The sequence below is a fragment of the Arachis ipaensis genome, chromosome B04 (genome assembly GCF_000816755.2).
Source record: "Arachis ipaensis cultivar K30076 chromosome B04, Araip1.1, whole genome shotgun sequence".
Lineage (NCBI taxonomy): Eukaryota > Viridiplantae > Streptophyta > Magnoliopsida > Fabales > Fabaceae > Arachis > Arachis ipaensis.
In genome coordinates this window covers 30,727,641-30,743,333 of record NC_029788.2, presented here as the reverse complement: position 1 = coordinate 30,743,333, position 15,693 = coordinate 30,727,641, and the positions used below count along the sequence as shown (strand labels likewise).

General features: G+C 36.1%; 1 protein-coding gene across 1 annotated transcript; it reads left to right on the top strand.

Annotated features, from left to right (window-relative positions):
• On the top strand, positions 2,329–3,917 carry LOC107636257 (protein FAR1-RELATED SEQUENCE 5-like). Its single transcript, XM_016339780.1, has 3 exons — positions 2,329–2,406; positions 2,610–3,784; positions 3,908–3,917. The coding sequence occupies exons 1-3, from the start codon at positions 2,329–2,331 to the stop codon at positions 3,915–3,917; spliced, it is 1,263 nt and encodes a 420-aa protein (XP_016195266.1).

The window sequence follows — 15,693 nt, the reverse complement described above, 5'->3', positions numbered from 1 at the left end:
ATATATTAAAAAATTAAATTTTTGATATTTTTTATAAAAAATTTTAATTCATAAAATTAACATGTCTTTAGAACATAAAATAAATAAAATTTTTATAAGAGGTATAGCTTACCGCAATTACAAAACAACTTCCTATACATATAAGTGGGCACTAGATTTGATGGTACCAAAACGTTTGGACCATTAAATGGTCCCATAATAAAATATGTTTTTTAAGTTTTTTAATAACTGATAAATAGTCCTTATCTAATTTTAATTATAAATTAACCCTATATATTTTATTTAATCATAAAAATTATTTTTTATTTTATAAATTATTATTTTATCATTAATCTATTATGTTTATTAACATTCAAAAACAAAAACAATAACGAATAAGATCTTCCATTGATCGTAATAAACTTTTTGGCTATTCCAATCGATTAAAAGATTATATTTGATCCGTGACGTTCGTCCAGGACTACGAAATCGTGTTTTTTTTGAAAATCAATCGATTGGATTATCAAAACAATCGATTGAATTTCAGGTTTTCCATAATTCAATCGATTGGACTACAGGTTGTTATCACAAAACAATCGATTGAAAATTGCAAGGCAGCATGATTTTCGCAAAAATCAATCGGTTAGTCATATTACCCAATCGATTGAACGATGACTAAAATGTGGGTTTTTTATAATTCAATCGATTGTTTATACTACCCAATCAATTGAATGCTTCAAAACAACCTGAGGTCTCACAGTTCAATCGATTGGTTGTGTTACCCAATCGATTGAATTCATCAAAACAATATGGATTTGCCAAATTCAATCGATTGGTTGTGCTACCCAATTGATTGAAGTGTGTACTACGCCTATTTCAATTTTGTTATCATTTTTATAAATTATTATCTTATTATTCATCTATCTTATCTTTAAAATTATATCTTCAATTTTTAAAGTTTTATTTTGATTTAGATACTCTAATATTATATTTTCTTTAATATTAACATTATTAATTGGTGAATAATCCATCACCAATTATTCAATCCCACCATTAAAATCATGTATCAATCTCTTTGATTATAAAAAATTTTATTTTTTTTCTTTCGGATATCCATCTACTTAATATCCAATTTTTTTCTATTTTTTATCCGTCCATTTAATATCCACTATTTGTTCATCATTAATTGATAATTACAGTTGCAGCAATCAGCAAAGGTCAAATCAATTTTATTATTATAGTGTTCAGAAAATAATCCATCGTTTTGATTACAAAATCGATGTCAGTGAATAGAATCTCTAATTTTGCAATTCTTCATTTCGATACTTTATTCGTGAAATTGATTGTGTAATTAAAAAATATTTTTTATCTTTTAATAATTCTCAGACATTGAGAAATACTAAAAAGTAAATAAATTTTATTATTTTTTATTATTAATTAGCTAGCAATCAGGGACGGACCTAGAGGGGGCGAGTAGTGGCCTGGACCCCCCAAAATTTTAAGAAACTATACTTATATATAAGATTTGTGTTTAAAAAATAAAAACAAATATTAGGTAATTTAATAGTTTTATATGTATTATTTTTCACTATGTAATAGATCTATGTCTTAATTGTTTAATTCACTAATATTTTTACCTAACTAATTTAATATCATACCCTCAAGTCTTTGTACCTTTCAAATTAGTTTTTATATAATAATTTCTATATTTATTTTTTTAAAAAATCATTTGTTTTTTTATATTAATATATTTAACATTCATATTTTTATATTAATAATAACTTACGTAGTTATGTTTTGGTAATCACATTATGTACTTTAGATATTATTTTCTTGTAAAAAATATTAATTTTTCTTCTAAATTTACGTTGTTAAAAGAAAAATTTTATAAAGATATCTTATATCTTGTATTCTATAAGGGTACTGTGTCTTTCAAATAATTAATAATTTATAATTTATTTTCAAATTTTTTAAAACTTTTGAAAGAATGAATTTTAATTAATAAGATATGGGATAATTTTTAGCAAATCTTGTTATAAATTATATGGTATTTTATAAATTTATAATGTACAATTGATATTGTTATATTTTATTTATGTAATTATCATATTAAAAATAAAATTGTGGAAAAAAATTATAATTATATGTATCTTAATAAATCTGTTAAAAAACTAACTCCAATAACTATATGTTAATTATTTTATAGATTAAAAAAATTATTTAAAAATTGGCACCTCCATATTAAAATCTCTGGATCCGTCCCTGCTAGCAATATTAGAATCTATTTATTTTTTGTAATGTTATAAGACGGAGTGTGCTGAATTATTTTTTTCATTGGACATTTTTAAGATGTCAGGTATATTTACGGACACTGAGAAGAATGAGCAATACCAGGAGGACGATGACATTAACCAACAAGAAGAGCTAGTTTGTGACCAAGATATGATGGATGAACAGAATTAATTCGAACAAGATTTCGGAGATGAATTTACTGAGGGAGCGTATTTTTTTGAAGCTGATCAGTCAGAAGATATCCTTGAAGCTGCTTATGCTTGCAAGACATTACAACTTTGAATTTTAGTAAAAATTTTGCGGATAAAATTGGTAAATATCACTTTTCTACTTTGCAGCTTGCATTTGATTTTTATCTGAAGTACTCAAAGTCGAAGGGTTTTAGTGCAAGGAAGAGCAAGACCTTCAAGAATAGTATTGGCGAGATTTACAAACAAAAGTTTGTATGTCATAGGCAAGGATTCAGGGAGGAGAAATATTACACGATGGAAAAAAGGAAGAAGGAGCCTAGATTGGAAACAAGAACTGGGTGTGAAGTCCGAATGGATGTTAAATTTGTACCAAAAATTGGAAGGTGGCATATCTTTTATTTCTCTGACGAACACAACCATGATCGATTGGATACACAATTCAGTGCTATGTTGCCTACCCACAGAAAAATATCAGAGGTAGATATTATGCAAATGATGAACATGCTAAAGTCTGGGATTAGCACTTCACAGATATTTGGTCTTCTAGCTAGTCAAGCAGGCGGGTATGAATTTGTTGGCTATGGTCCCAGAGATATGTACAATGAGATTGTTCGGCAAAGGCATCAAATTTCTGGTGATGCGGCACGAGTGTTAAAGAAGTTGGAGGATATGCGGTTGAAGGATCCACAATTATATTTCAAGGCATGTCATGATTCAAGAGGTTTGTTACGTAACTTGTTCTGGTCTGACGGGATTAGCCAACTAGACTACCAACTCTTTGGAGATGTTATTGATTTTGATGCTACGTACAAGAAGAACAAGTATAGTTGTCCATTAGTCATATTTAGCGGGGTTAACCACCACAACCAAACAATTGTTTTTGTTGCTGCGTTAATTGTGGACGAAACTACTGATGCATATATTTGGCACCTGCGTCAGCTCATGTTTGCAATGAAGGGTAAGACCCCGACCTCAATAATAACTGATGGGGCCATGGCGATTAGGAATGCAGTAAGAGAAGTATTTTTCGAAGTCAGACATAGATTATGCGATTGGCACCTTATTCGAAATGCAACTAGTAATGTTGAAAATCCATCGTTTACATTTAAATTCAGAAAAATCATGTTGGGAGATTACGAGATTTTCGTGTTTAAGCGTAAGTGGGTTCAGCTTATTGAAGAATTTGGCCTTGAGGATAAGCCGTGGGTGAATAACATGTATGAAGAGAAGCATATGTGGGCTACTGCATATATAAGAGGAAAATTCTTTGCTAGCTTTAGAACTACCTCAAGATGTGAAGGTTTACACTCAGTTGTGGCAAGGTATGTGGGGTCGCGGTATGATTTGACAAGTTTTGTAGAGCATTTTCAAAGGTGTGTTGCACACTTCGCTTTAAAAAATTTAATGCTGATTATGAATCTACACGTGGGGTTCCCGTCATGCAGACTTGTATAGAGCTGCTAGAGAGATTTGCTGCTGAGTTATACATTCATGAGCTATTTCTATTGTTTCGGCCATTTCTCTCTAGAGCTGGATCAATGCGGGTGTTAAACATAGAAAATAATGATGATTGCATAAAGTAAATTGTGTGTAAGCATGGGAGGCCCAAATTTGTGTGGACCGTTAAATTTCGTCAAGAAAAAATGATCTTCATGTGTACCTGTTTAAGAATGGAGTCATTTGGAATTCCCTGCGAACATATTGTGAAAGTTCTGGTTGACAGAGTGATGAGCGGATAATTTATACGCTTTTTGGCATTGTTTTTAGTAGGATCTAGTTACTTTTAGGGATGTTTTTATTAGTTTTTATGTTAAATTCACATTTCTGAACTTTACTATAAGTTTCTGTGTTTTTCTGTGATTTCAGGTATTTTCTGGCTGAAATTGAGGGACTTGAGCAAAAATCAGATTCAGAGGTTGAAGAAGGACTGCTGATACTGTTGGATTCTAACCTCCCTGCATTCAAAGTGGATTTTCTAGAGCTACAGAATTTAAAATGGCGCGCTTCCAATTGCGTTGGAAAGTAGACATCCAGGGCTTTCCAGAAATATATAATAGTCCATACTTTGGCTGAGTTTAGACGACGTAAAAGAGCGTTGAACGCCAGTTCTACGCTGCAGTCTGGAGTTAAACGCCAGAAACACGTCACAAACCAGAGTTGAACGCCAGAAACACGTTACAAACTGGCGTTCAACTCCAAGAATGACCTCTCCATGTGTAAACTTCAAGCTCAGCCCAAGCACACACCAAGTAGGCCCCGGAAGTGGATTTATGCATCAATTACTTACTTCTGTAAACCCTAGTAACTAGTTTAGTATAAATAAGAATTTTTACTATTGTATTAGACATCTTATGATTTTTAGTTCATCTTTAGATCATATTGATCACGTTGGGGGCTGGCCTCTCGGCCATGCCTGAACCTTCATCACTTATGTATTTTCAACGGTAGAGTTTCTACACTCCATAGATTAAGGTGTGGAGCTCTGCTGTTCGTCAAGAATTAATGCAAAGTACTACTGTTTTTCTATTCAATTCAACTTATTCTGCTTCTAAGATATTCATTCGCACTTCAACATGAATGTGATGAATGTGACAATCATCATCATTCCCTATGAACGCGTGCCTGACAACCACTTCCGTTCTACCTTCGATTGAATGGATATCTCTTGGATATCTAATACAGGGGACCGAGTCCGAGTTATTAAGTGTCTTCGTGGTATAAGTTAGAACCCATGGATGGCCATTCCTGAGATCCGGAAAGTCTAAACCTTGTCTGTGGTATTCCGAGTAGGATCTGGGAAGGGATGGCTGTGCGAGCTTCAAACTCGCGAGTGCTGGGCGTGGTGACAGACGCAAAAGGATATTAAATCCTATTCCAGTATGATCGAGAACCTCCAGATGATTAGCCATGCAGTGACAGCGCATTGGACCATTTTCACAAGAGAGGATGGGATGTAGCTATTGACAACGGTGATGCCCTACATAAAGCTTGCCATGGAAAGGAGTAGGAAGGATTGGATGAGGACAGCAGGAAAGCAGAGGTTCAGAGGAACAAAAGCATCTCTATACGCTTATCCGAAATTCTCACCAATGATTTACATAAGTATTTTATGTTTATTTATTATTTATTTTCAAAAACTCCATAACTATTTAATATCCGCCTGACTGAGATTTACAAGATAACCATAGCTTGCTTCATACCAACAATCTCCGTGGGATCGACCCTTAGTCACGTAAGGTTTTATTACTTGGACGACCCAGTGCACTTACTGGTTATTTGTGCGAAGTTGTGAAGTTATGTTTGGACCATGGTATTGTGCACCAGTTATTGGCGCCATTGCCAGGGAGAGAACGAACAACAAATTTTACAACCACAGAGTAACAATTTCGCATACCACAGAGACATTTGTGAGATTCCCCGGTCATTGGTATTGGTTAGATGGACAAAAAAGGTGAAATTAGCACTCAATGATCTAAGTGGGTTCACCAAGGATGCTATTGTTATTAGTCGTCAAAGTGCCTTGATGGAATTTTTTAAACAATTGGCTACTGTTGCTGCTAAAATAACAGAGAGATACGAAGAGACACATGACATAATATGGGATTGTACTCATCTTACAAGGCTGCAGACGAAGGTACTAATCAACCTCAGTCAGGTGTAGCTAAAAGTAGCAATCCGTATGTGCATCAAACTAATATAGGCTCAGGACAACCATCTAAGAAGAAGAGGCAATGTTGTAGCGTTTGTCAAATGGAAGGAGATAAGAAGACAACATGTCCTTGGAAAAAGGACATTGACAACGTTATAGAAGATGAAGCTAATGGTTCGGATGATGGCGACATGTATATTGTAACATCCCAATTACCCTAAGCTTTACCTCTAGCCGTAAAGCAAAGGTTAATAAGAGGTTACGACAGTCCTGAGGCTTATACATATTTATATATATAGAAGGAAATAATATAATCTAGAAGCCTGATGAAGGATAGAGCTCAAAGATAGAATTACAAAAGCGCGAAACGTTCACACGAAGCTAACACATAAGATACAAGATATAGATGCAAAAAGAATGGAATATATATAGATATAATAGTATAATAATAATGGGGGACTAGTCGTGACTTGCGGAGTTTAAGCCGACTAGTATATACAGACATACAGAGTTTGGAGTTAAAAACAGCTTATACAACTATTCTCTCAAATAAGCCTCTAAGCCCATATATATATATACAAAAGATGTGAGAGCAACTATAACAAAGAAAAATATAAATAAACCAAGGAGGAACCATACTCTGCTCTGTCACCATATCCGCAATCTCACCGAGGTGGACTACGACCTGTATCTGAAAAATAACAACAAAGTATAGAATGAGAACCGGAGGTTCTCAGTATGGTAACAGTGCCCAATAATGTAAGATGTAAGGCTCCGGGACGCCGAAGTCAATCCTAGAACTTCACATTACATACAGATATTCAAGCTTAACGAAATAACATAAATACGTAAAGAAACTTAAACCATAAACCGGGTTATCTAGACTTAAGGGATTTCTAACTAAAACTAGTTACACTGCTGTATCCTACAGCCTTCGCTACCCTAACCTCCGTGCGATCCCATCGCCACCACCTACCTAACCTCCTCAGGACCAGACAAACACAATTAATGTAAACAAGTAATACATAGGTAATAATCATATATCACAATTAATTCAAGAAGCAAGTAAGCATATTATACAATTAGGCAACCTCAAGTAATCAAAGCAAACAAGCACATAAAAGATGCATATGATGAATGTCTATCCTATCAGCTCGTGATATCACTTGTTAGTCCGTATATGCCAACCCGACACATCCTCCTGGATGTAGCCTTTTCTGCCATGCCAGGGATATAGTGCCTTGCATACTCATACAGCAGCTCTTCTGCTACGCCAGGGATATAGTGCCCTACACACTCATGTAGTAGGGAGTCTACTACGCCAGGGATATAGACCCCGCACACTTCCTGCAGTAGAGAAGGAAATAACCACAACAAATTATGCAGCAGAACTATCTGCTACGCCGGGGATATAGGCTCCGCACACTTTCAACAATCCAATAACTTCATCCTCAAATCACTTTCAACAACATCTACTCATGCAGCAAAGAAATCTGCTACGCCAGGGATATAGGCTCTGCACACTTTTCTTCCATATCCATCATCAGTTCTTAATTCCACTTCGAACTCATTAGTTCATCAATTTCTCAATTTTCATCAAGATCATCATTTCTCTTCGAGTCCTCGACTCATCTCAACCATCCTCAATTCATATTTTTCATTACAACTCAATAGTTCATCAATTTCCCCAATTCACTGTTAGCGCTCACCATATTCACCACTCTTCCTTTTCTCTCAACCAACTCATCCTCAGTACACCAGAAATCTAAACCTCTGTTTGCTAACTTTTCAAAGTAAAACCGAAATTAAACCTCCTAGGACCTTTCCCTTATTCTGATACCCAAAAACAAGCCCAAGAGTCTTAAAATGGTGTTAAAGAAGCTTACGACCTTGTTGGGAAGGTGAAATAGTTGAAAACAAAGTTTAAAATTATGTAACAGGGCGTGTGCGTCCGCACAGGGTTGTGTGTGCGCACGCCAAGGGAGATTTTGAAAGCGTGCGTACGCACAGGGGTGTGCGTACACACAGGTACTAAAACTAATAAAATCTGTTCACTCGCACAAGCTGTGCGAGCGCCCCCAACAGACGTCCCTTCCCGACTTGTGCGTGCGCACAAGGCTGTGCGTTTGCACAGGTCGTAATTCTTCATTGATGTACGCACGCACAACCTGTGCTAGCGCTGCTACTAGAGCCCTTTCCCCTGCCTTTGCGTACGCACAGGTCTGTACGACCGCATAGAATAGAATTTTTGCAGGGTTGTGCGTGCGCACATGGCCGTGCGTCCGCACATATTAGAAAATCCTGAAATTCTACAACTTTGCAGAATTTTAGATTTTTAACACCAACTTTGAATAATCATAACTTTCTCTACAAAATTCCAAATTTCACAAACTTTATATCAATTTAAAGGGTTTTCAAGGATCTTTAATTCTAGAGAAGTTTCATCAGATTTTGAAAACCGAGGAAAAAGTTATGATCAGATAAAGTTCATTAAAAATCGACTTTTACCCAAAAATCACAATTTCCACATTTTCTTTGTAAACACAACCAAAACCAAACCAACCCAATCCAAACTCCACCTTTCATCAAAATTAATCCTCTATGCCATATTACACCAAGCTTACCACATTTTTCCTTCACTTTCCTCATTCACAACCTCAACATCAATATATCATATATATCAACTCTCATTAATAATTTTCCATCTACATTACCAATTCATCAACATCAAAGTCCATACCAAATCTTTCTCAACCACTTCAACACTCAAGCATATAAACCATTTAATACTCACCTCATCCAACTCTAAATTCAATCTAACATCATATCCAATTTCCTTAATACCACCATTCAAATTCTCAACAACCATTACAAATCTCATCATTCAATATCTCAATTTATCAACTCTTAAACAATCATATCCACTTACCAACAATATCAATATGCATTCATAATCATCAACCATATCACAAACCTCCATCAACAACAATAAGTCTCACATTCATCATCAACCTTCATAATAATTAAAATACCAATAATCATCATTAAATCATATAATTATTAATATCCTTTATTCCAAACCACCACAACATTTTACATTAACTTATTACCTTAAATTTTCATAATCCTCACTATCCACCAATATAACTAATCACCATAAATACTCATCAATACCCATAATTCCCAACAATCACCATCAACCACACTAATCCAATATAACCAACAATTACATCAATTCACAAATAATTATTTATGCACCAATATCATTCAATCCTATCTTAGGGTCAACTAGTCTAAGTGTCCAGAAACATTACATATTACATAAAGGAAACCAAAACCATACCTTGGCTGATTTCCAAATGCTCCAAACACCAAAACGAAATCACCAAACTTGATCTAAAGCCTTAACCAACTCCAACAAACACCAAAGCTCAAACTAACAACACATATATAACCAAAATCAAAACCTAAGATACACAAAATAACTAAACACAAGAATTTAGTAGAACCTTACCTTATCCAATGTGAGTAGAGATAAATCCCAATAATTACCTGCTACTAGAGATCACCTAAATAAGCAAAACCACAAAACTTGCTCAAAAACCAAACCTAAAACGTGCAGAAACTTAGGGTACAAAACTGGAGAGTGAGCTGCGAGCCCTTACCAGATTTATTTAGATATAAGTGAAGAGCTCATTGAGAGCTTCGCGTGGCCACAAACGACTCGTCAATCGGAGGTCCGTAGCTCCAGTTACTAGCAAAAGAAAGGTGAGGGTGAATAGTATTTTCTCTTCTCCCTCTCCTCTCATGGCAGCTGCACCCCTCTCTTCATTTGGGGAAGAAATGAGCTGAAAAACTCATTTAATGAGCTTATATATGTTGGACCTTGGGCCCAACTTGGGCTCGATCCAACCCGTTAGTGTTTTTAGCCCGTTTGGCCCAACTTTGGGCTAAACTTTTAACACTAACGCCCTGCTTTTTATTTCTAATATTTTTCTAAGGCTTTCGACTGTTTTTACTTTTTCTCGTGCAGTACCAGGCAGACTTGAATTGGTTCAACCGGTTTAACTGCCAGTTTACGGTTTTTTATGGTTTTTCGCAGAAAACACATTTTCTGACTCGGAAAGACCTACTGAGTCCAAAAATCATATTTAAATCCCCAAATTCTCATTCTAACTTTCCGAAACTTAATTTGGGCATTTAAATTATTTTATTCGTGAAAACTCCGGTTCTTACATCCTCCCCTCCTTAAAAGGATTTTCGCCCTCGAAAATCGTATCACGTGATGTAATACATATATATTCTCCACGAAGCATTCTTCTTTCCACGTTATTAACCCAAAAATTGCCAAAGCATCTCGTTCACCATCATCCTACCGTGTCGATGTGCTCTCTCGCCTTCCACTGCATCACGCTGATTATCGTCATTAAGAATTTGAAAATTTTCCTTAAGTCAAATACCGATTTTGTAACATTTTTCAAAACCTTCAAAACAAATTCAATCTAAACATGTTCCTTGTTAACGCTTTTTCAAAGGAGTCAAAATTATTTGTTCGTAAGTCAAATACTTGAAATCACGGTTTCCTCGAATAAAACTTTTCAATTTAAATCCGCATTCAACAAGATAATTTAGAAACCAAGTTCAAAAATTGGTAAAATCATAGAACTCACTTTTTCTTTTTAAACAATATCCTTCAAAATAAGATCAATATCAAACCTTTTTCAAAGGACTAAAAAATCATTTATTCTTAAATCAATTACTTTGAACCATAATTTTCTTAAATTCATTTAAAATCCTTAAATCATAATTTCAAGTTGAATCCCTTGTTGATAAGATAAATTATAAACTAAAATCACAAATCAAGAAAATCTTAAAACTCACTTTTTCTTTTAAATCATGTCATCAAATCAAAATTTCTGACTTAGTTTCAAAACCAAATCATTCAAGCCAAGTTCCAAACCAACGTTCCAAACCAAATCTTCAAAGTCATTATAAACATTAAAACTTTTCAACATGGTTCAACACCATAATAGTTAGAAATCGAAAATCATAAGTAAAAACCGCAAAAGCGTCAATCGTTACTCCTGTTGCCACTAGTGTTAAGCCGCACCCACCAGCCGATATGCCGCAACTCCACGAACTGGTTTTTCGGAACATGTTGAGCTCGTAACGCATAGGGTAGGTTAGCCATCCTCCACACCTCTCAGTTAACGTGATCGACCTCATTCGCAAGTTGCCATTCGGGTTTCCTTTCCACACCAAACAAGTCGATATCAAGGTGATCAGTCTCAATATCAAAAGTCTAGCTCTTCAATTATCCCAAAAGGCACTCACAAATAAGCATGTATGCAATATCCATGAGATAACCTAAATAGCATGAAAGAAAAATGACCCAGAGTATGCAATGAAGCACAATCGATCCATCCCTCAGGCTCACGAGGACGGATCGCACTAAATGTAACATTCCAATTACCCTAAGCCTTACCTCTTGCCGTAAAGCAAAGGTTAATCAGAGGATACGACAGTCCTGAGGCTTATACATATTTATATATATAGAAGGAAATAATATAATCTAGAAGCCTGATGACGGATATAGCTCAAAGACAGAATTACAAAAGCGCGAAACGTTCACATGAAGCTAATGCATAAGATACAAGATATAGATGCAAAAGAATGGAATATATATAGATATAATAGTATAATAATCATGGGGGACTAGTCGCGACTTGCAGAGTTTAAGCCGACTAGTATATACAGACATATAAAGTTTGGAGTTAAAAATAGCTTATACAACTATTCTCTCAAATAAGCCACTAAGGCCATAAAGATAAATATACAAAAGATGTGAGAGCAACTATAACAAAGAAAAACATAAATAAACCAAGGAGAAACCATACTCTTCTCTGTCACCATATCCGTAATCTCACTGAGGTGGACTACGACCTGTATCTGAAAAACAACAATAAAGTATGGAATGAGAATGGGAGGTTCTCAGTATGGTAACAGTGCCCAATATTGTAAGATGTAAGGCTCCGGGACGCCGAAGGCAATCCTTGAACTTCACATTACATACAGATATTCAAGCTTAACGAAATAACATAAATACATAAAGAAACTCAAACCATAAACCGGGTTATCTAGACTTAAGGGATTTCTAACTAAAACTAGTTACACCGCTGTATCCCACAGCCTTCGCCACCCTAACCTCCGTGCGATCCCATCGCCACCACCTACCTAACCTCCTCAGCACCAGACAAACACAATTAATGCAAACAAGTAATACACAGGTAATAATCATATATCACAATTAATTCAAGAAGCAAGTAAGCATATTATATAATTAGGCAAACTCAAGTAATCAAAGCAAACAAGCACATAAAAGATGCATATGATGAATGTTTATCCTATTGGCTCGTGATATCACTTGTCGGTCCGTAAATGCCAACCCGACACATCCTCCCGGATGTAGCCTTTTCTGCCATGCCAGGGATATAGTGCCCTGGACACTCATGTAGCAGCTCTTCTGCTATGCCAGAGATATAGTGCCCTGCACACTCATGTAGTAGGGAGTCTACTACGCCAGGGATATAGGCCCCGCACACTTCCTGCAGCAGAGAAGGAAATAACCACAACAAATCATGCAGCAGAACTATCTGCTATGCCGGGGATATAGGCTCTGCACACTTTCAACAATCCAATAACTTCATCCTCAAATCACTTTCAACAACATCTACTTATGCAGTAGAGAAATATGCTACGCCAGGGATATAGGCCCTGCACACTTTCCTTCCATATCCATCATCAGTTCTTAATTCCACTTCGAACTCATTAGTTCATCAATTTCTCAATTTTCCTCAAGATCATCATTTCTCTTCGAGTCCTCGACTCATCTCAACCATCCTCAATTCATATTTTCCATTCCAACCCAATAGTTCATTAATTTTCCCAATTCACTATTAGCACTCACCATACTCACCACTCTTCCTTCTCTCTCAACCAACTCATCCTCAGTACACCAGAAACCTAAACCTCCATTTGCTAACATTTCAAAGTAAAACCCAAATTAAACCTCCTAGCACCTTTACCTTATTCTGATACCCAAAAACAAGCCCAAGAGTCTTAAAATGGTGTTAAAGAAGCTTACGACCTTGTTGGGAAGGTGAAATAGTTGAAAACAAAGTTTAAAATTATGTAACAGGGTATGTGCGTCCGCACAGGGCCGTGCATGCGCACGCCTAGGGAGATTTTGAAAGTGTGCGTACGCACAGGTACTAAAATTAATAAAATCTGTTCACCCGCACAAGTTGTGCAAGTGTCCCCAACAGACGTCCCTTCCTGACTTGTGCGTGCGCACAAGGCTGGGCATCCGCACAGGTCGTAATTCTTCATTGATGTGCGCGCTTACAACCTGTGTTAGCGCTGCTACCAGAGCCCTTTTCCCTGCCTATGCATACGCACAGGTCTGTGCATCCGCATAGAATAGAATTTTCGCAGGGTTGTGCGTGCGCACAACGCCGTGCGTCCGCACATATCAGAAAATCCTGAAATTCTGCAACTTTGCAGAATTTCAGATTTTTAACACCAACTTTGAATAATCATAACTTCCTCTACAAAATTCCAAATTTCACAAACTTTATATCAATTTAAAGGGTTTTCAAGGATCTTTAATTTTAAACAAGTTTCATCAGATTTTGAAAACCGAGGTAAAATTTATGATTAGACAAAGTTCATCAAAAACTGACTTTTACCCAAAAATCACAATTTCCAGAATTTCTTTGTAAACACAACCAAAACCAAACCAACCCAATCCAAACTCCACTTTTCATCAAAATTAACCCTCCATACTATATTACACCAAACTTACCACATTTTTCCTTCACTTTTCTCATTCACAACCTCAACATCAATATATCATATATATCAACTCTCATTAACAATTTTCCATCTACATTGCCAATTCATCAACATCAAAGTCCATACCAAATCTTTCTCAACCACTTCAACCATTCAAGCATATAAACCATTTAATACTCACCTTATCCAACTCTAAATTCAATCTAACATCACATCCAATTTTTTTAATACCACCATTCAAATTGTCAACAACCATTACAAATCTCATCATTCAATATCTCAATTTATCAACTCTTAAACAATCATCTCCACTTACCAACAACATCAATATGCATTCATAATCATGAACCATATCACAAACCTCCATCAACAACAATAAGTCTCACATTCATCATCAACCTTCATAATAAATAAAATATCAATAATCATCATTAAATCATATAATTATTAATATCCTTTATTCCAAACCACCACAATATTTTACATTAACTTATTACCTTAAATTTCCATAATCCTCATTATCCACTAGTGCACGAATTGTGAATCACACTTTTCACAACGCGTACCACTAACCAGCAAGTGCACTGGGTTGTCCAAGTAATACCTTACGTGAGTAAGGGTCGAATCCCACGGAGATTGTTAGTTTGAAGCAATCTATGGTTATCTTGTAATTCTTAGTCAGGAAGTCAATTATATTTATCAGTTGAATAGCGAATAAACAAGAGAGCATGGATTAAAGGTTACTTGTTGTGCAGTAATGGAGAATATGTTGGAGTTTTGGAGATGCTCTGTCTTCTGAATCTCTGCTTTCCTCTGTCTTCTTGTTCACGCACGCACGTCCTCCTATGGCAAGCTATATGTAGGGGTTCACCGTCGTCAATGACTACATCCCATCCTCTCAGTGAAGAATATGCTCACATGCTCTGTCACAGCACGGCTAATCATCTGTCGGTTCTCGATCATACTGGAATAGGATCCTTCGTCCTTTTGCGTCTGTCACTAACGCCCAGCACTCGCGAGTTTGAAGCTCGTCATAGTCATTCGATCATTGAATCCTACTCAGAATACCACAGACAAGGTTTAGACTTTCCGGATTCTCATGAATGCCGCCATCAGTTCTAGCTTATACCACGAAGATTCTAATTAAGAGATCTAAGAGATACTCATTCAATCGTATATAGAACGGAGGTGGTTGTCAGGCACACGTTCATGGTTTGAGGAAGGTGATGAGCGTCACAGATCATCACCTCCATCACAGTTAAGCGCGAATGAACATCTTAGATAGGAACAAGCGTGTTTGAATGGAAAACAGAAATACTTGCATTAATTCATCGAGATACAGCAGAGCCCCTCACCCCCAACAATGGAGTTTAGAGACTCATGCCGTCAAAGAATACAAAGTTTTGATCTAAAATGTCATGAGATACAAAATAAGTCTCTAAAAGTTGTTTAAATACTCAACTAGTAGCCTAAGTTTACAGAAAATGAGTAAACTATAGCAGATGGTATAGCGATCCACTTCTGGGGCCCACTTGGTGTGTGCTGGGGCTGAGATTTAAGTAATTTACGTGCATGAGGCCATTTTGGGCGTTCAACGCCAGGTTTGGATCCATTTCTGGCATTGAACTCCAACTTTTAATCCTTTTCTGGCGCTGGATGCCAGAATTGGGCAGAGAACTGGCGTTGAACGCCAGTTTACGTCATCTATCCTTGAGCAAAGTATGAACT